Below are 21,796 nucleotides of genomic sequence, written 5' to 3'. Positions count from 1 at the left end.
AATACTGGAAACAAATACTCTTCCCTTAAAAACATTCTAGAGCATAGTTAGCAATGTGCACTAAATGCTCGTAACCTACAGTCATCTTCCAGAAAATAACTTTAAGGAGCTGTCAGTTCAAATCATCAAGTCTAAATTACTTAACCATGTATGGAACCTTTAAGCTTCTGTTGAAAGCCAAAGACGCAGCAAACAAGCTTAGAGGTCTGTAATCAGAGATTCCAGGCAGCAGGACAGCTTACAGGCTTGCTTTATATGCACCACAAGCATGTCAGCTCAAGAAACATCACGGTGTGAGGCAAGATTTCCTGCAAGAATATTTTAGTTACCTGGAGCCTGATTTTTATAATCCTCCCTGGTAATTCCAGCAAGCACCACAGACCATAAAACACTCTTAGGACAGGCACTTTGGCATTCACCTGACACGCTTTTCAACACAAGGAACAAACAAAAAGAATGATCTAGTTTGGAACTTGAGGAGTTATCCTGCTCCAGAGCTAGCAGGATGCAAAAGGAGCAGAAGGCCTAATCCAAGTGCCAAAATGTACCTCAGCAGTATCACACATCTTCCGGGAGATGCAGCTTCGCTCGGGAAGCTCGTTGGGCAAGCGCCACGGAGAGCCAGGGCTGGCTTCCATGGAGGGAGCTCCACACGGCCCCAGAACCTGCTGCCACCCCAGCTGAGCCTGCTGCAGGCTGCTGCCAGAGCGGCTCCCGTGCTCCAGGAACTCTGAGTCATGCTGGAGCAGATTTGTCTCAGCAGCTCTGCAGGCAGCACGCCCGGCCCGGCCCCGGGACGGACCCGGCAGCCGCGGCTCACGGCATGCGAACGCAGCGGGGAACAGACGGCTACATGCACACGCCACTTTAAGAAAAGAGTGAAGCCTTTTCTTAAAGGCCTCTTTATTTTTAAATTCCTTCAAAACATAAATTAATTTAAACGAATCAGATGCAAAACACCTGCATTTTAAATTCGCATATATTTTACTGTATCAATCACAGCAACCTCATACAGTAAGATACACAAAAATAGAGCATGGTATCACTTCAATTCAACACAGGTTTGTACTACAGGATTCCATGACATATATACAGAGGACTTCTCTTTTTCAGAGCAGGTATAGCCCCTGCCCTGGTCACCATAAAAATTACGTGGCATCACAGTTTTAATTATTCACTGTAGTGTGAGGAGCCATATGGAAATTGAACTGGTGAACTAGAAGATACACTGTAGAGCAGCCAAACAGGCATGAAACTGCAGAAGGTGAACAAAACCCAAATAACCACCAAAATTAAAACCACCTTAGACTGCATTTTAATAGTAAAATTGTTTTTAAATTCTTCACTATATACATAATGTATCTACATTTGTGTCATATTTATATATATATATATATTTATAAAAAACATACAAGATTGAAAACCTTAAAATCATTCACTTAATATTCACCCCAACCTTCAGGGTCAGCAAGGCAGTACTTGCCCTCGACATTATGCTCAGTTGCAGTCCCTTGATTCAGAATTTCCCTGATTGTTAAACACACTCTGTTCACTTTGTTTCTTAGTGCAAACTGGACGTAACTTATTTTTCTCAGCCCTCTTTAAGACCCAGGTTTCATCTTATTTCCATAATGCTTCTGACACGCAGTTATGGCTAAAATTTTTTTAGCTATTTTATAACACTAGCCTATGTAATTTCCCCTCTACCTACCTGAAGCCCCCCCACCCCAAAAAATGTAAGACAAACAATCATTCATGCATGTTCCTGTGACACAGGGAGTGATGGACATTGAAGTTGAGAAGTCTAGACTCTAACAGTGATTAAAAACCCCAAAGTGAATCATTTCAGTGCAAATTGGACTACAGTTTACATCTCAGCTAGAGTTCTTTACAGATATTTTAATCACATTTAATTCTGCACATCAGATTAGGTTGCCTGATACTTTGTGCTAACTAGCTATAGTTGGAATAAAGGAGTTAGGATTCTTAGGGGTTTTCTTTTAATAAAAAACTAAAACCTATTCATAACCTGGTGGTGTTCGGGGGTCAAACTGTACAGAGCCCAACACAAGGGAGTCCTGGCTCTCAGCCAGGGTTCCCAAGTGCTATAGCAGGAGACAAAGGTCATTGTCTGATTCACATCCATAACTGATGGGTTCACTTGAACAGGAGTCACAAATGAGCTCTGATTTTTAACCAGGCCAGTGCTTTACTTGCTGGACTACATTACAGACAGACTGGCAGTGAATTTGGGAGCAAGCAGAACATTGATACTTACAGTTTCCATAACCACAAAGAAAAAGCGTGCACTGAGAGCAAATCCTGCAATTCTTAGACAAGACTCCACTCAGATGAGTGCCAGCCTTATCAGAGGGAAAAAAAACATCAGATTAAAACCCAAGAACTGATCAGAGCCAAGAACATCATTCTGCCACAGTGGCTATAATAAGCTATGAAATACAGTACAAGGAAAAACAAAAAGTCACCTGAACAAAAAACCCAGAGAGACTTCATAGTTATAATGATTCTACCACTTTTAAGAACTCAACATATTAAATATTTATTAAAAATAAACTGTTTCCAAATCACCTATTTACAGTACGAAGAACAGTACTTAAACCATGTGCAACAGAAAGAAAATGGACACTCATCTGAGAGGACAACACTCCAGGCATCATCTGAGCGACACAGGTACAGGATCACCTCTTTAGAATACCGTACAGTGAAACCCAGCAGGATGATATTGGCAACACCGGAAAATAAAGCACACATCGTCCAGATTCAGGCTATATAAGCTTGAAATAAACAACCAGGAAAGAAGGGGAGAAGGAGGAAACAAAGACAAAAGGAAGAGAGGTTACGGTGTTTGCATTTTGGAGGTCAAGAAATGCAGACACACATCAAAAAATAGTCCTTGTTTGCAAAATTAGCCATTCTCGTATTTCCTGCACATTTTGAAGTCATACTTTATCAAAAACTGGCAGTGGTTCCATCACTCATAGAAAATGAGAATCTTAATTCTCTGATTTTATTTTCAAATACCGCTTGGTTTTATTTGGGCAAGATATGATAGAATAGGAAGGTATGATGTCACTTTTTAAAAATACAACAGCTGCCAAGTTTTAAGGAAAAATGTGCTCTTCTCCCCCATGTAAGTTAAAAAGCAACGCTCATCTAGGAGTTACCTAAATTATAGCAGCATGAAATCTAATGGATCTGCAGCATCTGTGAAGCCACAAAAATCAAGAACTGGCACCTGATCACTGAACCACGGTTCCAAATATGTGGACATGTGATTTTGGCAAGAGGTCAGTGTGGAGTCAGAACATTAGTTAGGATAGCCCTTTCCTCTCCCCCTTCCCTTCCCGACCAGACTCGTGCAGCCTATCTGTAAACCACGTGGGACAGCTGGGACGATTTGTAGTTCAGCTGGTTGTTGGGCAGGAACCTGTGCAGGTCGCTCTTCCTGCAGCACGGGTCGTAGTAGTAGGCGTTGAGGCAGGAGTCGCACGAGACCTTGGAGCAGAACGTGCACGTGTTGGCGGCTCCCGAGCGGTTGCAGAAGCCGCAGCGCGAGGTGCCCGGAGGCTTGGCCTTGGAGCCGAACTGAGCGGCCCTGTCTTGGCCCTGAGTCTGTGATGTGTACTGGGATTTCTCCCTCAGAGCCGAGGCGGGAGACAAGCCGTCGCTCGGGAGGGCTTTGATGGAGTAGGAGCTCTGTTTCACTGCTGGGTACTCCTGCCTCGAGCCGAACAGGCCGTCACACTTCTGGCAAACAGAAGCGCCACAAGGTATGCCACAGTTCTGGCACTTGGAGGAAGCTGTCTCTTTGGCTAGGTGGGTGCGTTTGTGGTAAACAGGGTTGGCATCACTTTTTAACAGCCATACGTCAGGCTTAATAGCGTCTTGTCTTTTAAAATTTAACACGCTTCTAGAATCAGGCTCAGTATATAAATCTAAGTCCTCTTGAGCAGAAAAATAGGAGCCGTAAGGGACATTTGTTCTTAGCATGCCATTGTGATGAGAGGAAGTCGGCAAGTATTCATCCGAACAGCCGTGTGGGGAGCTGGACATGGTCAGCAGAGAGGGCGACGGACGGATGATTTCATCTTTGATGTCATCTTCTGCATCGACCAAAATCGGCTCCTTCCTGAGGCTCAGCGAGCTCATCAGAGGCGGTTTCTTACTCTCCCAGTAACTGTCATACGCATCCACTGACTTGGAAGGCTTGCTCACCTTTGGCTTGTAGTAGTCCTTGGAGGCGCGCTCGCTGGCCGACTTCTGCAGCACCATGCGCGCCATGGACGTGCTCAGCGCCTCCTTGCACTCCAGGCGCCGCCTCATGGCCTCCGCGCAGCCCCGCACGTCCTCGCTGCTGCTCTTGCGCTCTTTGACCACGTCCACCTCGGAATAACCCTTGTCCTTCACCTGCAGGTGGATCTCCAGAAGCTGCTCGCACTCCACTTTGGCCAGGAAGAGCTCGAATGAAATCATTTTCACTTGAATGGCGTCGACCTGCTCTTTGAGCTTAAACGTCGTTCCCAGTTCTTGGACGTAGCCCATGTAGCTCAGAATCTGCCTCACGTCATCTTCCGCTAGAGCAGACTTGACATAATAAACAAAGGGTCCAGTGTAGGTCTGAGGGCCGGGGGGAATAAAAGGAAAACTGGGTTACAAATTCAGCGGTGGACTGGATGTTCGGATAATTCAGTGACAGAGACCGTATAATTAAATACAACAATAACGACTCTGAACACATGCAACTGCCTTGGCAAGATGAGCTCCATTTCTGCATCCCTCCTGCTCAGCAGATGGAAATTCCACATGAGGGAAATTCAAAGTAGGAGAGCTTTCATTCAATTTAAAATCCTGATTAGCATAATGTCCTCCCTGGTGATTTAAATCATTCTGCTCTGCACTTATATTAACTTTAATGCATACCGGACATGAATTTCTGAATTTACAGAAAGCCTGCCATGAAAGGCAAAAAGGTCAGGATTTGGGAACCACCCCATGCAGGGACAAGCTGCAGCTAACAGGAAATCAGAATTACTGCAGAGTGCCAAACTCTAATTCAGCCTTAAATATGCTTGAGGTGCACTCTTCTTTGTGTAGTTACTACACAGTTTCAACTGTCAGTTTTATTTAACTTAATATTGATTGAAAAACTTCCACTAAAAGATCCCCAAAAGCAGAGACATGAGATTCTGCAAGCTGAAATGCCCTCAGCACCTGGCACACCTGAGGGATGTGCTTAGCCCTGTCCAGCCTGTTCTGAGTGCAGGCAGGAGCAGTCTGCCCATCACAGGCAAAAGATAAAACACAAAACTCAACTGCAGAGAGCTCCCAATGGGACTGCAGCACCCAAGCCCAGCAGTGACATCCCACTTTTCCCTCTGGGAACCTGCCTTAGGTAGATGCATTTGAAAGCACCTTAAAATCAAAACATCAGGAACTGAGCACTGACAAACAGATCAAAGATACTCTGGAAACAACTCTTTTGCAAAAGTTCCTTCACTGTTATCACACAACTTGTGGGAACCTCAGCAAAGCATCCACTTGAACACATGCCCTGGGTTTAATACTTGTGTCCAGTAACAGCTGTGGCAAGACAAGTCAAACTCTGAGTCAGCTTGAATAAATCCAGCTTGACCACCCACCACAGTGAAAGCCTCTCCAAGCAGAAATAAAACAGTGCAGCAGGGGAGGCTGAACAACAACCTTAAATAAGCTCTTCTACTTTATACACATTCTCATTGCAGAAAGTGCTTGTACTTCTGCTCTGGGGATACTCTCATCAGCACAAGCTTCACTTATTTTACACAGGAACTTTCCTATGGCTTCTGTTTACCAACTGTATATCTATATTTATATATAATGCTATAAATGGGAAAAAGAGAAGCCTTCAAAGGAACGAATGAAATGCCTTCACAGAAAGAAAAATAGATCATGTTCTCACTATGGCTACATAAAAAGTCTTACCTTAATGTTTTTGAATTCCTTTTTCCAGGGGTACAGAAAGAGATTAATTCCAAGTGTCTCAAGCATGTTGAATGCATTATGGAGACAATGTAAACTTGAGGATTTCACAGATCTCAGTGAGTTTTCAGCCATCTCGTAAAATTTTATCAACCGGAATCTATAAAAGGGATCAATTTTGGGAAGGCAAAGTAAGGCTGCTGCTGCCACTCGCAAGTACTCATCGTTAATAGGACGCTGCTTGCTGTCAGAGGCGTTCAGTTTGCACTCGTGGAACTGTACATACTTCCTAAATAAATCGTCTTTGTATTTTGTATCCATTGAAATCAGATTTTCCCTCACGCTGGGGGCAGCTACCTCCTCTCTTTCATGGTTATTTGGCAGTGGGTTGGGTAGCTGGCATTAGGAATCTCCAGCAATGGCGACTGTCCTGGAATAAAGACTGAAAAGAAACACAAGTCATCCCAGGTGCACAGAGCCCAGACATCTCCTGCCCCTCACAGAGCTGCAGCTCCCTCACAGCCTCCCCAGGACTCTGAAAAGGCACAGGATCCACGGGAATGCCGCCATCCTGCTTCCCAATGTCATTCCCCACTCGTTTTCCAGGTCCCTGCCCACTCTGCTCATTCTGTGAAAGGATCTGCTTTTCCCCCTCGCCTCCTGTGGCACAGGACTGTCTCTAGGCTGAGCAGGTTTACTGACTTTGCCCTTTGATTTCTAACATTTTCACTGACATTCCTGCTGCTGGTACCTCCAAGCTGGGGCAGCTCCGCAGCCACCTCCAGAAGACCCACTCCCGACTGCTGCAAACCACAGCCCAAATCCCAGCTGAAAGCTGGCAGCTGCAAACACCACTGGGATCTTTTGGCAACAAAGCTACACCTGCCACCTTCAGCTGGTTATGGGAACCGAGTAAAACCATTGCTGTGCTTCTGTCAGTATGCTTTTGTTTGCAGGGATAGCTGTTTTTACGGATATACTGATCTGCATTTTCAGTGCACTGAGCTCACACAGCTGAAATAGCTGGTGACAAGAGAATTTCCCAAATGCTGCTTCACCAGAACCAGGGTAATTAACAGGCCAAAAAAGGCTCCATCTGCAATGCCTCAGGAACCTGTGATCAAAAAGCAGACCACAGGCTTTATTTACTACATGAAAAGACAAACCAGCACCAGCTCTCGACCCCAGGGGAGAGGAGTTGGGAGAAGTCAGTGCACTGTTTCAGATGTAGTCAGTCTCAAACAGCACTTCAGAAAAGACTTTCCACCCTGTATCAACTGCAGCTGCTGGAACACCGATCAACACTCGCGTTGCAGGAAAATACTTGTTAAGAGCAAGACCAACTGAAGGAAAGGAGCCAAAACACAAAACACCAACAACCCAGAGGCCAGGGAAACAAACAAACAACAAAATCAACAGCCTGGCAGTTAACATCCCTCCACGAAAGGCTGTGCTCAGTGCCAGCCCCGTGTGGGGAAAGTTAAGTAGCAGTTCTGCTTCTCCTCCAAGGCACACGCACTCCTGTCAAGAGACAGGCTGTGAATCACAGGAAATGTGGAGTGCTAAATTAACATCTGAGCATAAGGGCCAGGAGCAGTGCCTTCCCTCCCCACATTCCTCCGCAAGTTGTGCAGGATGAAGTCTGCGGACAAAGACAGCAGAGCCTGTTCCTTGGCAAGAAGAGCTGCACGCGAGAATTGCAGAGAGATCTTTGTCTAGCACGCCAGCACAACACCCCCAGGACACGGAGCGATCCTGTGCCGGCATTCAGCACGACAGCCCTGCCATCCCCACTGCCAACACCCACCAAGCAGAGCGCCTGGCGACACGTGAGACACGGCAGGGCCAGCGGGCCCCGGTGACGGGAGAGACCTTCAGGGAGGTCCTGCGTCTCCCAGAGCCCCTGGCAGCCCTGACTGCGCCCCGTGCCCAGCACCCGAGCCAGGGCACAGCTTGGCAGCCAAGCCAGGGCGCAGCACTGTGCCATGGCACAGCCTGGCAGATGTGTCAGGGCACAGTCCAACACCCGAGCCAGGGCACAGCTTGGCAGCCAAGCCAGGGCACAGCACTGAGCCATGGCACAGCCTGGCAGCTGTGCCAGGGCTGCTCCAGCCCAGAGCCGCAGGCGGCCCGGCCTCTCGCGGTGCCCGCAGCCCACCCAGCAGCAACATCCATGGTTACGGGCTGCGGAGAGCTCGCGATGCGAGCAGCACGGATAAATATAGGTTTCACAGCTCCCGGCTGCCAGCAGGCACGGAGGAACGCTCTGCTGCAGGTGTTCCGCCGAAGGCCAGCGGCTGCCGGGGCTGCGCGAGCAGCGGCTGCCGAGCGGAGCGCGGTGCAGCTGCTGAGGCAGGACCGTTCCTAACCGTGCCCGGGGCACACCTCCCGGGAGCCAGCGGCCCCGGCCCCGCTGCCCCGCCGGTGCCACAGACCCGAGGGGCAGCGGGGGCACACGGGGCGAAGCCCGCTTGTCCCGCGGTGCGCCCTCCGCCCAGCGCTCCCGGTGCCGCCGCGGGACACGGCGCCGCAACCGGCGGCAGCGGGGGCAGCCCGCGCCGCCGGGGCCGGGACACTTGTTGCAGACCGGGCCGAGGAGCTCCGGGCACCGGCCGGGCCTCCGCGGCGGTACCGGCACCGGGAGCTCCCGCCGCCCCCGGCCGCCCCGCCGCCCGCCCGCCCGCCGCGGCCAAGCCCCCGCTCTGCGGCCTGCCCCGTCCCTCACCGCTCCGCTCCGCCGCCGGGAGCCGCCGCCGCTCCGGCGGAAGCGCCCGGGATGTGCCCGGTCCGGAGGCGCTGCCCGGCAGAGCCGCGGAGGCCCGGCCGGTGCCGCGGACGGAGCGCGCCGCGCTCACGGCTCGGGCAGGGCCGCGGCGGCGGCGGCCCGGAACTGAACGGCGGGGCGGGAGCGCTTCCGCCGCGTGACGTCACGGGGCGGGGCCCGGCCCGCGGGCTGCGGGGGGACGAGCGGCGGCGGAGCGGCGGCGGGGCCGTGACACCACCGGCCGGCGGGGCCACGGCGTGCCGGAGCGGGGCTGCACCGGCCGGGCTGGGCCCCGCCCGGCGGCGGCTCCCGGGCCCGGCGGCGGCTCCCGGGCCCGGCGGCCCCGCCCGGCACGGCGGCCCCGCCCGCCCGGCGCGCCCCGCCCGCCGCCGGGCCCGGCCGCGCGTGCGCAGCGCCGCCCCCGCGGAAGATGGCGGCGGGCGGGCCGTCGCGGGCCCCCGAGCGGCGGCCGGACCCGCTGTCCCGCCTCACCTGCCCCGTGTGCCTCGAGGTGTTCGACTGCCCGGTGCGCGTCCCCTGCGGACACGTGTGAGCGCCGCCGGGGAGCGGGACCGGGAGCGGGGCATGCGGGACCGGGAGCGGGGCATGCGGGAGGAGCCGCGGGGGATGCGGGACCGGGGGATGCGGGAGGAGCCGCCGCTCGGGCCCCGCCGTGCTGAGGGCGGCTCCGTGCCCCGGCAGCGGGGCCAGGGGCAGCCTTGAAGGGAGAAAGCGAAAGAAAAGCGGGGGAAAGGAAGCCTGCGTTCTTCTGTTCCGCTTCCCTGACGGGACGAGGGCAGCGGCTCTCACCGCCGCAGGGCAGGCTGAGGCGGGGTGCGGGGGTGAAATCCCTCCCTGGCACAGCCGGGGCTGCCCTGGATCCCTGGCAGTGCCCCAGGCCAGGCTGGACGCGGTTTGGAGCAGCTGGGGCAGTGGGAGGTGTCCCTGACATGGCAGGGCTGGCACTGGGCGTACTTTAAGGTCCCTTCCAACCCAAACCGTTCCATGATTCTGTCCAGAAGCTGAGGGCACAGACCACTGTCCAACAGTAAACAATTCTGGGTGTGACAGCCTGGGATCCCTCATGCCCAGGAGCCAGCAGCTCCTTCTTACCCATCTTTATCAGTCTCAAGCCCCTGCTACGCCTTTGGGCAGAGCTGTGCAAGGGCAGCAGGCACTGCGGGTGCCCAGAGGGCTGTCTCACCACCTCCTCCTTTTCTCCCGCCTCAGCTTCTGCACACCGTGCCTGCAGGAATGTCTGAAGCCCAAAAAGCCAGTCTGTGGGGTGTGCCGCAGCACCCTGTCACCTGGGAGCAGAGCTCTGGACTTGGAAAAGCAAATTGAAACTACAGAAACCACTTGCAACGGCTGCAATAAAAAAGTATGAAAGCGTTTGGAAATTCAGTACATGAGATGTGTCTCCCTAGGGGAAGACGAACTGCTTCCTCCTCAGCTTTCTGCAAAATCAGGTCAAAGTGTTTGTTCTGATATGTGCTAAAGCTGTTTGATATAGGCAGCACACAGATGTTGACATTCTTTCCACAGTTTTTTGTTGTTACCTCTTCAGGAAATGAATTTCTAATGAAAGATTCTGATTATAAAGTTACAGTGGGATGTTGCTGCTGTGAGCAGGGGTGCATGGTGACATACCACAGAGAGCAGAGTTACACCTTAACTAATCTATAATCTCAAACGTTTTCTGCTTGGCCAGCTGAGGTATTTGGAGTTCCTGCTTTACCTCTTGTGCTGAAAGCTGCTGGCTTTACACGTTTGCTGCTTTGTTCAGGAGGTACTGTGAGCTCACCTGCTGTGTTGTTGTTGCCTGCACAGATGTACCTGTCCAAGATGCGCAGCCACGCAGCCTCCTGCTCCAAGTACCAGAATTACATCATGGAAGGCGTGAAAGCTGTGACGAAAGAGCCCCTCCACAGCACCAGGTAATGCCTCTGCTCTGCAATCCTGCCCTTCTCTGGCACAACAAAGAGTTTGGAAGTAAAAGCAGACTTCACCTCTTTGCTCAGTTTGGGTGCTGATTTTTATGGAGTTAAAAACTGAGCCTTGATCCTGCAGCTGGCTGTGCCCAGGTAAATTCTGCTGCTTCTGCTTGGACACCTCTAAGAACAGGGCATTCTGTAGGTGCAGCTGGTTTCTAAAATACCTTGGTCTCCTGATTGTACTCGCCCACAGAGGAGGGAAGTGGGAATTGGTGACTAGTGAGTGGTGCCCTGGCATTGGAGAAAACTGATAAATGGCACTTAGAACATTTGCAGAAAAACTGTAATTCAGTCTAAACACCGAGTTCCCTAAAATACTGTTAGGAGTTTACAAACCGATTGCTAAATTAATTGCATACATAAATTACTGCCTTGAATAATCTGTATTTGTAAATAACCTTTTCTCCCCAACCAGGAGCTTCCCGAATCGCTTCACCTTCCCCTGCCCGTACTGCAGCGAGAAGAACTTTGATCAAGAAGGGCTGGTTGAGCACTGCAAAGCTTTGCACAGCATGGATGCAAAACAAGTGGTAATAAAAAGTCTTGGTGCAAGAATTGCAATTAAGTCTGGTCTTAAAGCCCTTTGAAACAGTAAGTTAGAGACTTTTGAATTAAGTAGGTGTAATTTCTGCTGTTCAGTCAGTGTGGCTGTGCTGGTCATGCCTCTAAGCCTGGTGTGGTTCTGCTCTCACTTTTCAGTGGCTTTCTGCACTGCAGCTGGGCCACATCCTCTTTTCATCCTTGAAAAATGGCACACATTCAAAGTTAATTAGGCACAGCAAAGCAGTAAAATATAATTTAAAAAAATACTAGACATTTAATTTTCTCCTTGTTTTCCCCCTTGTTTTCAGCAAGAAGATACTATTAACTGCTAGGAGAAATGCTTGTGAAAAATAGCGTATCATTCTATCTGTGATACTTCCTTTTATGTAAGAGGAATTGCAAAACGTGGAATTGAATTGGAAACTTTCATTTTTCTGGGAAGTTTTTTGGAATTCGAGATAATTCAGGAAAATAAAGTTCCTTTTTTCTCTTGGCAAGAAGTGAACTTTGTAGAGAAGACCAAGGAAACTTTCCTGCATGGTGAAATAAAGGCTGAAATCTTCTAAAGCAGGAGGCTTTAATGAGTTCTGATTTTCAGAACATGGGAGAAGAGTAAGCCATGCCATTTCAGGAATCTAAGACATGAATTAGAATTACTCAGGGTTATCTGAGGCTTTTTCAGTAAATGTCCCAGCAAGTCAGTGGCCATCACTTTGCATGGAGAGCAGTGACAGCACAAACCTTGAGCTCCACTCCCCCAGGGCTGTCCCTCCCTTCTGCTGTCAGCGTTTAAGCACTGAAGCACTGGACCTAACTGGCTTTTTCTTTGAAGGTTTGCCCAATTTGTGCCTCAATGCCGTGGGGGGACCCCAATTACAGGAGTGCTAACTTCATGGAGCACCTGCAGAGGCGGCACCGCTTTTCCTACGACACCTTTGTGGTAGGTGTTGGCTCCCCCTGGCAGCGCAGCCGGGGCTCCTGGAGCTCCCTGTGCCACCCCAGCACATCCCTGTGCCATCCCTGGTGTGCCCAGGGCTCAGGGGCCTGCAGCTCCTGCTGCTGCCACGGCACTGCAGCATGGCTCTGCAGCAAAAGCCTTTCTGCCTCTTGCAGGACTACGATGCTGATGAGGATGATATGATGGCGCAGGTTTTGATGCGCTCTCTGCGGGATAAGTGATCCAGCCAGAAGATTTCCTGCAAACCCAAGCTTCCACGAGGGGGAAATGCCCAGCATCCTTGCACTTCTCCCTGCACATCCCAAGATTAACTCAGGCATCCAGAAGTATAGAAGACTTTAATCCTGTCTCAGTTTTAAATCCTGGTTTGATATTTCTGTGCCATTCAGTCCTTTGGTATCATGGTCTCTGACATTCAGCCCTGTCAGCCCCATTTTTCTACTTGCTTAGACTCAGTTTCATGTAGATCAACACGTGGGAACCAAGGCTTTTACCTTTACCTATGCCTATAGGTTTCTTTGGAAGTTGTGTTTATTTCACTGTCTAGAATCAAAAACATTCCAAATGGAATGGCCTGAACTAGTTAATAAATATCTTCCCAATCTCATTTACCTATCTCAAGTGATTGTATGTGAGGTGTACTGGTAGCTCTGTCCCCTTTAGTTAGACTTCAGGTGCTAACTGTAACTGTCAGACCAGCTTCATTTAAGTGACCTCTGATACATGTGATTCCATAATGTTTCCCAGTGTTTCAATCCTTACAGGCAGCCTCTCAACTGTATGGAAAACATATCTTCAGTATGAGTGTTCAAACTGCAAACTTTCCTAGGAAATCTTTGCACTGTGTAAAAACTAGTTCAAAATACTTCAGTTCTATGCATGATGATTACTTTCCTCCATACTCTTACTACAATTTCTAGCCTGGAAAATGATCTTCAGTGTTGGTCTTAGTTAAAATGAATAATTTTTAAACTATCTTAGCAAATATTAATCAAAATTGCTGGCTTTATTATTAAATTGGTAGGTTTGAAACTGGTTTCCTAGTAATTTAAGCCTTATGCTGATAGGGGAATTCAGAAGGTTTTTTTCAATACCTCGGCTTTCTATTTAAACTAAAATTTTCATATGTGTTCTTGGGTTTTCCATCTTTCAAGGCAAGCTGGTGGGAAAACTTAGGAGTAATTCATAGCACTGGCATAGCACTTCCTTTCTGCATCACAGATTTTATCAGGTATTTTGAATTCCTGTTCTTCATTTAAATGTTCCTAAAGTGGCTGAAGCTGCACTTGGATTGTTTGCCATCTGGCAGTGTGTGTGGAGTCAGGTGTAGCTTTCAGGGAAAAGTAAAATATAGCCCTGAAAGCAGAACAGTTCCAGCCCTTAGCCTGAAGATTCCTTAATTTTAATGTGATGCTTTCGTGAAGTTCACAGTGGAGCTGCTGAGATCTAAGGCACCTGACCAGAACCTGTAAATCAGAGTGTTGAGATGTCCAATGCGAGCGTTGTAATTGGAGCAGAGGGCCTGCACCGCCCCAGAATTGAGTGCTAATTAAGTGATTTGAGCAGTAAGCTCCTCCCATCATGCTCTGCAGAAGGCAGGATAGCCTTACCCTGAAAATAATGAAACTCTCTCCAGCTAAAACCTCCTGATTCACCCTTGTGTCCAGCCAGACCTCGGCACCTCTGCTGCCCTCGGGGTTCGTGTTTCTTGCCCGTGGCAGGGGCTGTTACACCCTCGACCCGAGCCCCTGTGGGCACTGCCCAGTGCTGTGGGGCTGGGGACGTGGAACCTCCTGGCTCTGTGGGGAAGGTGCTGTGTTTGGGTGGTTATTGCAATGCTCGGCCTGCAGAGAGGCGAGGGCTGTGGGGACTGAGCAGGGATCTCTGGGCTCTGCTTACGGCGCAGTTTGGTGATGCCCACTGCCAGGAATGCAGGTTCCTGCTTCTGTTCTAAGTGCACTTCCACGCGATTCTGATGAAATGTTTAAGGAGCAATTAGAAGCTTCCAAGCAATTACTTTGTCATGTTTTTGACTTTTGGAGACAAGTTACAAATAAAGGCCATTTAATTTATAAAATCCTACCTTTGTGTCAGCTCTTGTCATTTCTTCCTCATGGTGCTGGTGTTTCCTTTGAGCACCCAGAGTGTTTGCGCTCGCTGGGGACGCCGGGCTGAGACTGCCTGCTTGATTTAAGGGCAGGGGCGAGAGGCACCTGTGTGCTGTGCACAGCCTGCGCTCGTCTCCTGTGGGTGGTGGGAAAAGCCTCGGTGTGCAGCAAAGCAGCTGCCAGAGGCAGGAGTCCCTGGGCAGGGAGCAGCACCCGCGCCTCGTCAGCAGCCGATCCCGCAGCACTGGGCGGTAATGCAATCGGGCGGCTGGACCTGGGAAATTCCCCTTGTCTGGCACAATTAGAGACACCACGGGAGGAGCCGGGCTTGCAGCTGAGCTGTTCCATCAAATTTGTCTCCAGACAACGACTGGTCTTAATAGCTTTGATAAATTGTTGTCAGCCTTAATTTCCTAATGTGCAGGCATTGCTTCATGTGGAATTGCAGCGCTAAATCCCCGTGGTCTCCGTAGGCTGCGGGATGAGATCTTGCCAAAGTGTAGGTGCTGTGTTCCAGGTCTTCGTGTCACTTGACAGAAAAGAGAACAGCAAATTTTCTTCAAGGCCTTTGCCCAGCTGTACTGGACACTCACTGGTGGGCCCACCTCCAAAAGGATTAACCAACCAGGGCTGTGTTAAGTCATGGAAAAGCAAATGGGGGATGTGTTTGCAGTGCTAAAGCTTTTCTTTGGTTTATATATACTAAAAATTACAGTGGAGTATTTGCCTGGTTTGGGGGTGGGTTTGTGTTTGTGTCTCTGACACACAGCTTTGCGTTACAGTTGCTTTGGTTTGTGCTTCATTCAATTTTATGGGCAAATTACATGATTTTCTGGGTGGTACAAATGAGGACTGTTGAAACCACTATGAAAACTCGCTTTTCCCTCCTTACTCCTTCCCCAAAGCTCCAGAAAATACTCAGCACTTAATGAAAAATAGGTGCCATTGCTACTGGCTTAGCTCTCTCTTCTATCTCTTCTCACATTTATTCTGTCTTTACAGATGCTGGGGTTTAAAAAATAATTCCGTGGGGTTCTGGGATCTGCCTGAGTGCCCCGTGGCCGGCCCGATGAGCCCCGGGCAGCGGCTGCTCGGTGCCGCGGACGGCAGAGGGAGGTCTTGCATCTCGGAGGGAGCGCGGCTCGCTCCTCCGCCGGCCTCGGGGGGCTGCCGTGGGCTTCGGGGGCTTCTCCAGCCTTGCCGTGAGGGTTCCCACCCCGTCCCATGGCCAGAGCTTCTTTTTCCCACCACAGTCTCCCTTGGCGGGAGGAGCTCTGCTCTGCAGCCAGATAGTCAAGAGGCTTCGTGGAGACGTGGGGCCAGGGAAGTAAAAATAAGCATTTTTAGCAGACTTGTTGCTCTGGAGGTGGTTAAAGTGTACTCGTGAGCTCCTTGGGCCAGTCCTTGTGCGTCTGGAACTGGAGCTGTGCCACGGCTGGCGGCAGGTCTGCCCTGAGCGCCGTGGGGCTCAGCTGATGCCCTCTCTGATGGTGAGGGTGGGACAGTCCAGAAATTCACTGCCACTTTCAGCCCATGAAGCGTTGCCGACCCCCTCCCCTGCGTCCTGCTCTGTCCCCTGCCGTGCTGGCTCACAGGCACGGGTAGGTCAGGTCGCTGTCTCCCTTGATCTTGTTTTTTCCCCTAGCACAGGCAAAGTTTCCACGTGCAGTGGTTGGAACAGATCTGATTATTACCATTTCAGAAAGAGCCCAGGAGTCGGCTTTGCTTCTTGAAAGAAAGCCACCTCGCCGTGTTCCCCGCGCAAGTGTCCCCGCTGTAACCACATCCGCGGCAGGTGGAGGAGCGGGGGGCAGCGGCCGGAGGCACCTGCACAGCCCCGGGCCGCTGCCCCGGCCCGCCCCGCGGGGAGCGGCACCTCTGCACCCCCCGAGAGCGGGAGGACCTGACCTTCGTGATTCGTATCCCCCAAAGCTTCGGGGACACTTTTCCCCCTGAACTTCAGGCTGATCCAGGGATGGGTTTTGCAGATAAACACCTGCTGAAAGCCACGGGCAATTCGGCAGCAAAAGAGGGATGATCCAGTACCAGAGCACATGGCTGCAGGGGAAGAGTTTGCAAATGCGTCTGATCTGGGCAGGATGCGCGTGGCTGGCAGGACAGGCTTTCCAAGCCGCTCCTGCCCTGAGGAAAGGCTGCCGGTGAGCTCAGTCCCCGCGCTGCAGCCGTGCCAGCGGGAAGCTTTGCTCCCACTTCTGCATTTTGTGTCGCCGTGGCCAAACAGTAAGATGCGGTCAGCAGGGCTGGCGCAGCGATGCGCGGTGTGTGACGGCTGAGTCACGAGCGGCCAGCACACGGCTCTTTTCCGAGTGGCAGGGCCGGAGGAGGCATTCCCAGCAGGACCTGTTCCTCCTGCGGCAGCCGCCAGCAGCTGCCTTGGCCCCGAGCTGAGCGCGGCTCTGCAGCAGGTGCCTGGAGCCGTGCCCTGAGCCCTTCCAGCGGGGAAACCCCCGGCGAGCCCGAGCCCGAGGCCGGGGCGGGCCGGGAGCGCAGGCTGCGCTGTCCGACTGGTGCATCTCTGCCCACCGCTGACCCAGCACCCGCTAGCCGTGCCTGGGCACCTTCCCACGGGTACACGGCCCTGCGGAGCAGGAAGCCACAAGGAACCGTGTGCCTCAGCGGGGCCCTGTGACCCGCCCTGCCCGTGGAAAAGTCAGGGGAAGGCAGCCGGGAAGGGAACAGAGAGCTTGCTGGGGGCACGGCTGCGCTGCCCAAAACCTTCCCAGCAGAAAAGAAAATGTGTCTGGGCAGGTGCTCCTGACCCCTGGTAGCGGGAGGGAGTCACCGAGGGCTGTGCGGGATCCATCCCGCTGCTCCAAAAGTCACTGCCTCTTCCCAGAGGACTCTTAAGCTGTGAAGCGTGCTTCACCACGGGGCTGTGTCCCAGCGGGCACGGCAGAGGCTTGTCCCACCCTGCACCGTAGCCCACGGCCGTGGGGAAAGGAAGGACAGGCATCAAGGCTGCGGGGATCACCGCCGGACACAGCGCCTTCCTCCAGCCCGCACGGCCGCTCTGCCCGCGCTGGGCACGGGCTGGGGGTCAGGCCAGGCTCCCGCCCCCTCCGGAGCACCGGCCGGACCGCGGGAAACGCCCGGAGGGAAGCCAGGAGCGGCTGATGCAGCGGCGGCGGTGGCGGCGGCTCGTACCCCGGCACCGGGCGGGCAGCGCGGCCGCGCCGTGGGAGCGGCCCCCGGGCTCCGTCCCCTCGGCACGGCTCGGCTCGGCTCGGCTCGGCCCCCGGCCGCGGGGCCGGCACCTGCCCGAGCCCGCCCCGTCCCGCCCGGCCCATTGGCTGCGGCGCCGGGGGCGGCCCCGCGCCCGCCCCGCGCCCGCCCCCGGTCCCGCGCGGATATCAGCGGCGGCGGCCGCACCGCGGCCCCGCGGCGGCGGCACCGGGGCTGCAAGATGCCGCGCTCCTTCCTGGTGAAGAAGCACTTCTCGGCCAGCAAAAAGCCCAACTACAGCGAGCTGGAGAGCCAGGCCGGTGCGTGGACAGGGCCGTGCACGTGGGGTGCTCCGTGGGGTGGGGCGGGGGCTCCGCTGCGGGATCTCCCTAAAGCTCCACACAGGAGCGGGCAGGGTCTGACCGACCCTTCCAGGGTTGTGGATTTGTTTGTTTGTTTCGGTTTTGTGCGTCTCGTGGCACGCGATCCCGTGTCCCGGGATGCTGAACCGCTCCCTGGTACGCCGCGGATGTCGGTGGCACCGGTGGCTCCCTCATGGGGGGCACATGGGTGCGTGGGGAGCTTCCTGGGCCGGCAGCGGGCGGGAGCGTGGGCTTCTCTTCACCCCATCAGTCCCGGCAAGGCGGGCAGGGGCGCGGGGTCCCTGTGGTGTGGGGTCGGTCGCCTTTTGCCCGGGGCGGGCTGCGGCTCTGGGCTCCCGCGGGGCGGGCTGGGGTGGGTCCCTTTGCTCCCGACTCAGGGCTGCGGCGCGGGGCTGCCGAGGGATGGCCTGGGATGGGTCCCACTGAGCCCGCGGGGTGGGTCGGGCCCCGCCGCCCCCGTTCCGGGAGCGCCGCGGGCCCCGCTGACCGCCGCTGCCTCCCGCAGTGCTGGCCGCCCCGCTGCTGTACGAGACGTGCCCGCTGCCCGTCATCCCCCCGCCCGAGGTGCTCGGCCCCGGAGCCTACTACCCTCCGCTGGTGTGGGACGCGGGGCTGCTGTCCAGCCTGTTCCCGGGCGGCCCGGGCGGCGAGGCTGCGGCCGGCGCGGCGCCCGCCCTGGACCTGACGGCGCTCTCCAGCGAGGACGATGAGGGCAAGAGCTCGGGGCCCCCCAGCCCGGCCTCGGCCCCCGCCGCCGCCGAGCGCTTCCGCTGTGCCCAGTGCGCCAAGGCGTACTCCACCTTCGCCGGGCTCTCCAAGCACAAGCAATTGCACTGCGATGCCCAGGCCAGGAAATCCTTCAGCTGCAAGTACTGTGAGAAGGAGTACGTGAGCCTGGGAGCTCTCAAGATGCACATCCGGAGCCACACGCTGCCCTGCGTCTGCAAGATGTGCGGGAAGGCTTTCTCCCGGCCCTGGCTGCTGCAGGGCCACATCCGAACGCACACTGGTAACGTCCCCTCTTGTCCCTCTCCCTCCCTCCCTTATCGCCTCCCGCTTCCCTGCTCCCCTGCCCAGCGAATCGGCGGGCCGGCTGTTATCTGGGAAGATAAGGGCTTCCCAGACCCCCTTGGCACATCTCTCTAAAATGTCCTTTAAATATCCTCCCGGCTGGAACGGAGCGCAGGGTCAAGGCCCGGCCTGTAAATCCGTGCTGCTGCTGCGAGTGCAGCGCCTGCCCGGGAGCCGGCCCGCCAGCGACGGCACATGCCTCTCCAAAATGCCATAGAGCGGCTGTGAGACCGGCGCAGCCCCTCCGGCGCACCGCCGTGCCCGAAGCATCCCTCCCTGCCCGCTGCGAGGGCTGCGGCCGGGCCGGGCTGCCCGGCGAGGCTGGCCAGGCCTCGGGCAGGTGCTCTTGGCACCTGTTGGCGCGGGGCCGGGGCGCAGCTGCAGCCCACCCCGCTGCCGCGGCCGCCCCGACAAAGCATCTCCCGAGCATCCTTTGTGGGGCCGTGGGACGGTGTAATTGTGACTTGGCACTGATTTCACACCCTCTTAACGTACTAAAGATGAGGGCTGAAGGAAGCCGGGTAGACTTAATTGTGCTTTCCAAATTGAGCATACACATTTGTTTCCTCCAAAAGAGTCTTTCTGGGAGGAATTCGCCCTGGCCGGGCTTTTCAATGCGAGCCGGGTAGGAGAAGGGGGAGCGCAGGGCTCGGCAGAGGAAATAGCTCCACTCACCCTGGGCTGGCGCCTCGCAGCCGCTGCCTGCTATGATATAATTAACACACAGCGCTCGGCTTTCCTGCCGTGCCGCGGGCTCCGCGCTTGGCTCCGCGAGGCAGACGAGAATCATGTCTTCGTTTGTCTGTGCAACTGCCGTGCTGTTGCAGATGTTTCCAGCATTAAATTTCCGTGGTTCATAGGAAAGGTTTTCAGGAGCGTACAATTCCCGAGCTGGCAGTTCTCCCCCCAAGCAATGCTGTACATACCCGGCTTTCCCCGAACAATAACAGCCAGCACTTCTTTTCACTGTGCTCTGCACAAACTTTGGCTAATGAATGGCTCCTTCTTTGATATTCCCCATGTGTTGATGCACTGGTTAATTGGGAGCGTTTCTCTTTGTCCCATAGGTGAAAAGCCCTTTTCCTGTACACACTGCAACCGGGCCTTTGCTGACCGCTCTAATCTCCGCGCCCACCTGCAGACCCATTCAGATGTAAAGAAGTACCAGTGCAAAACCTGCTCCCGGACTTTCTCCCGCATGTCGCTGCTCCACAAGCACGAGGAGACGGGCTGCTCTGGCTCTCGCTGAGGACTCCTCCCCACGCCTCTCTCACCACAAATACCCATATTGTAACTAGTTTCTGTAGGAGTTAGTTTCCTCCATCGCCATTGCAGTGTGCACCGGGCTGGACACTGCTCCTCTGGCCCTTGGGACCCTCACACTCCTCACTTGGTGCCTCCATTGCAATGCAAGAGCCCGATCGTGAAGTTTGCTGGGTTGGAAGGGACCCGTCAGGATCATCGAGTCTAATTCCCGGCCCTTGGGATGTTCCAGGACACCCCAAGACCCCCACCGTGTGCCCGAGAGCGTTGTCCGAATGCTTCCTGAGCTCGGGCTTGGTGCTGTGACCACTTCTCCCGTCCTGGCACCGGGGTGCAGGCCTGCACTCTGCCAGTGTGCGAAACTCGGGGGTCACGGTGCTGCCCAGCCCCTCGGCAGGTGCCCCCCTGCCCGAGGCACTCGGCACCTTGCAGGGCTGGACCTGCAGCCTCGCCCCGCGCCGGTATTGAACACTGCGACCATGTAGCTTGGGGGGTTGGGGCTTTTGGGTTGAATTTGTTGGGTTTTTTCTTTTGTTTTGTTTGGTTTTTTTTTGTTTTGTTTTTTTTTGGTAGCACCATAACCACTTGGTAACTCTTAAGAAGCAGTATTTTTTTAATGAAGGACAAGACACTCCCCCCGTACCCCGAGTGTATATAACCCGCCTGTAGAAGGTGTAACTATGCAATAATACAGTATCCCAGTAGTTGTGAAGCAGCTGCTTCTCCCCAGCACAATGACAATTTGCAATGCCTGCGAGATTAACAGTGTCCATGAAAGGCAGGGGTAGCCATTTCAAACCCCAGCCCTGTTTACAGAGCAGCTATGCACTCAAGCACCTGTTAATATGACTCTTAACAACTGCTTTTCAAGAGAACTGTGACTAATAGCAGGCACTTGTCAGCTGATACAATGGTGGCCTGTCCCAAGGCTGTCCATCGACAGGTGTGTGCCAAAAGCCTATTTATGGGTATTGACAGGTGCCTCCTGAATGCATCTTTCTTTGGACATTGTTTTCATGGAATCATTACAAAGAGGATGTTTACATTTCAAAGGTACACTGGTATTTATATTTTTGTGCCACAATTTTGTACTGATGAAACTTTTTATATAATGATATACAATTTATTGATATTCAATAAAACCGTTAATTTATAATGGGGTTTTGTGGGTGCTTGGGCTGGAAGCGCAGCTGTAAGGGGGGAGCGCTGTGCGGGTGCTGGGCTCGGCTCATCCCACGCGCTGCTCTCGGCCTCTGGCTGCAGGTGACCAGAAAGTGGCATTTTCCCGAGGCAATGCGTGGAGCAGTTGCTCTGGGGAGAGGAAAAGTCAGTTCCTGCCGGGGCCAGGCAGCTGTGCTGGGGGTGCGGTGATCTCCCAGGCTCTGGAAAGCACAGCAGCTTGCCGTGTCCCTCCCTGCCCACTCGGGTGAGTGCTGGTGTCCCCACGGAGCCGCTGGAGCCCCCGTGGCTCGTCCGTGTCCCCGAGCGGCCCTGGGGAGCAGGTCCCTGTCCCTCCGGGCTGGGGGAGATGCCGCGGGCTCTCGGCAGGA

At 53.8% G+C, this 21,796-nt stretch overlaps 3 protein-coding genes across 3 annotated transcripts; 2 read left to right on the top strand and 1 right to left on the bottom strand.

Annotated features, from left to right (window-relative positions):
• Positions 1–961: 961 nt before the first annotated feature.
• On the bottom strand, positions 962–8,871 carry SPATA2 (spermatogenesis associated 2). Its single transcript, XM_021539213.4, has 3 exons — positions 8,705–8,871; positions 5,983–6,421; positions 962–4,638 (listed from the first exon to the last, which is right to left on the bottom strand). The coding sequence occupies exons 2-3, from the start codon at positions 6,298–6,300 to the stop codon at positions 3,385–3,387; spliced, it is 1,572 nt and encodes a 523-aa protein (XP_021394888.3). The 5' UTR covers positions 6,301–6,421; positions 8,705–8,871; the 3' UTR covers positions 962–3,384.
• A 283-nt stretch (positions 8,872–9,154) lies between these two features.
• On the top strand, positions 9,155–14,320 carry RNF114 (ring finger protein 114). Its single transcript, XM_021539212.3, has 6 exons — positions 9,155–9,292; positions 9,974–10,124; positions 10,574–10,680; positions 11,153–11,267; positions 12,113–12,220; positions 12,394–14,320. The coding sequence occupies exons 1-6, from the start codon at positions 9,174–9,176 to the stop codon at positions 12,457–12,459; spliced, it is 666 nt and encodes a 221-aa protein (XP_021394887.1). The 5' UTR covers positions 9,155–9,173; the 3' UTR covers positions 12,460–14,320.
• Positions 14,321–17,745: 3,425 nt separating this feature from the next.
• On the top strand, positions 17,746–21,391 carry SNAI1 (snail family transcriptional repressor 1). The gene is made up of 3 exons (XM_021539209.3): positions 17,746–17,849; positions 18,418–18,921; positions 20,051–21,391. The coding sequence occupies exons 1-3, from the start codon at positions 17,771–17,773 to the stop codon at positions 20,230–20,232; spliced, it is 765 nt and encodes a 254-aa protein (XP_021394884.3). The 5' UTR covers positions 17,746–17,770; the 3' UTR covers positions 20,233–21,391.
• Positions 21,392–21,796: the final 405 nt, after the last annotated feature.

This window comes from Lonchura striata, chromosome 20 (assembly GCF_050655825.1).
Source record: "Lonchura striata isolate lonStrDom1 chromosome 20, ASM5065582v1, whole genome shotgun sequence".
Taxonomy (NCBI): domain Eukaryota; kingdom Metazoa; phylum Chordata; class Aves; order Passeriformes; family Estrildidae; genus Lonchura; species Lonchura striata.
This window is presented reverse-complemented; position numbering and strand designations above follow the sequence as displayed.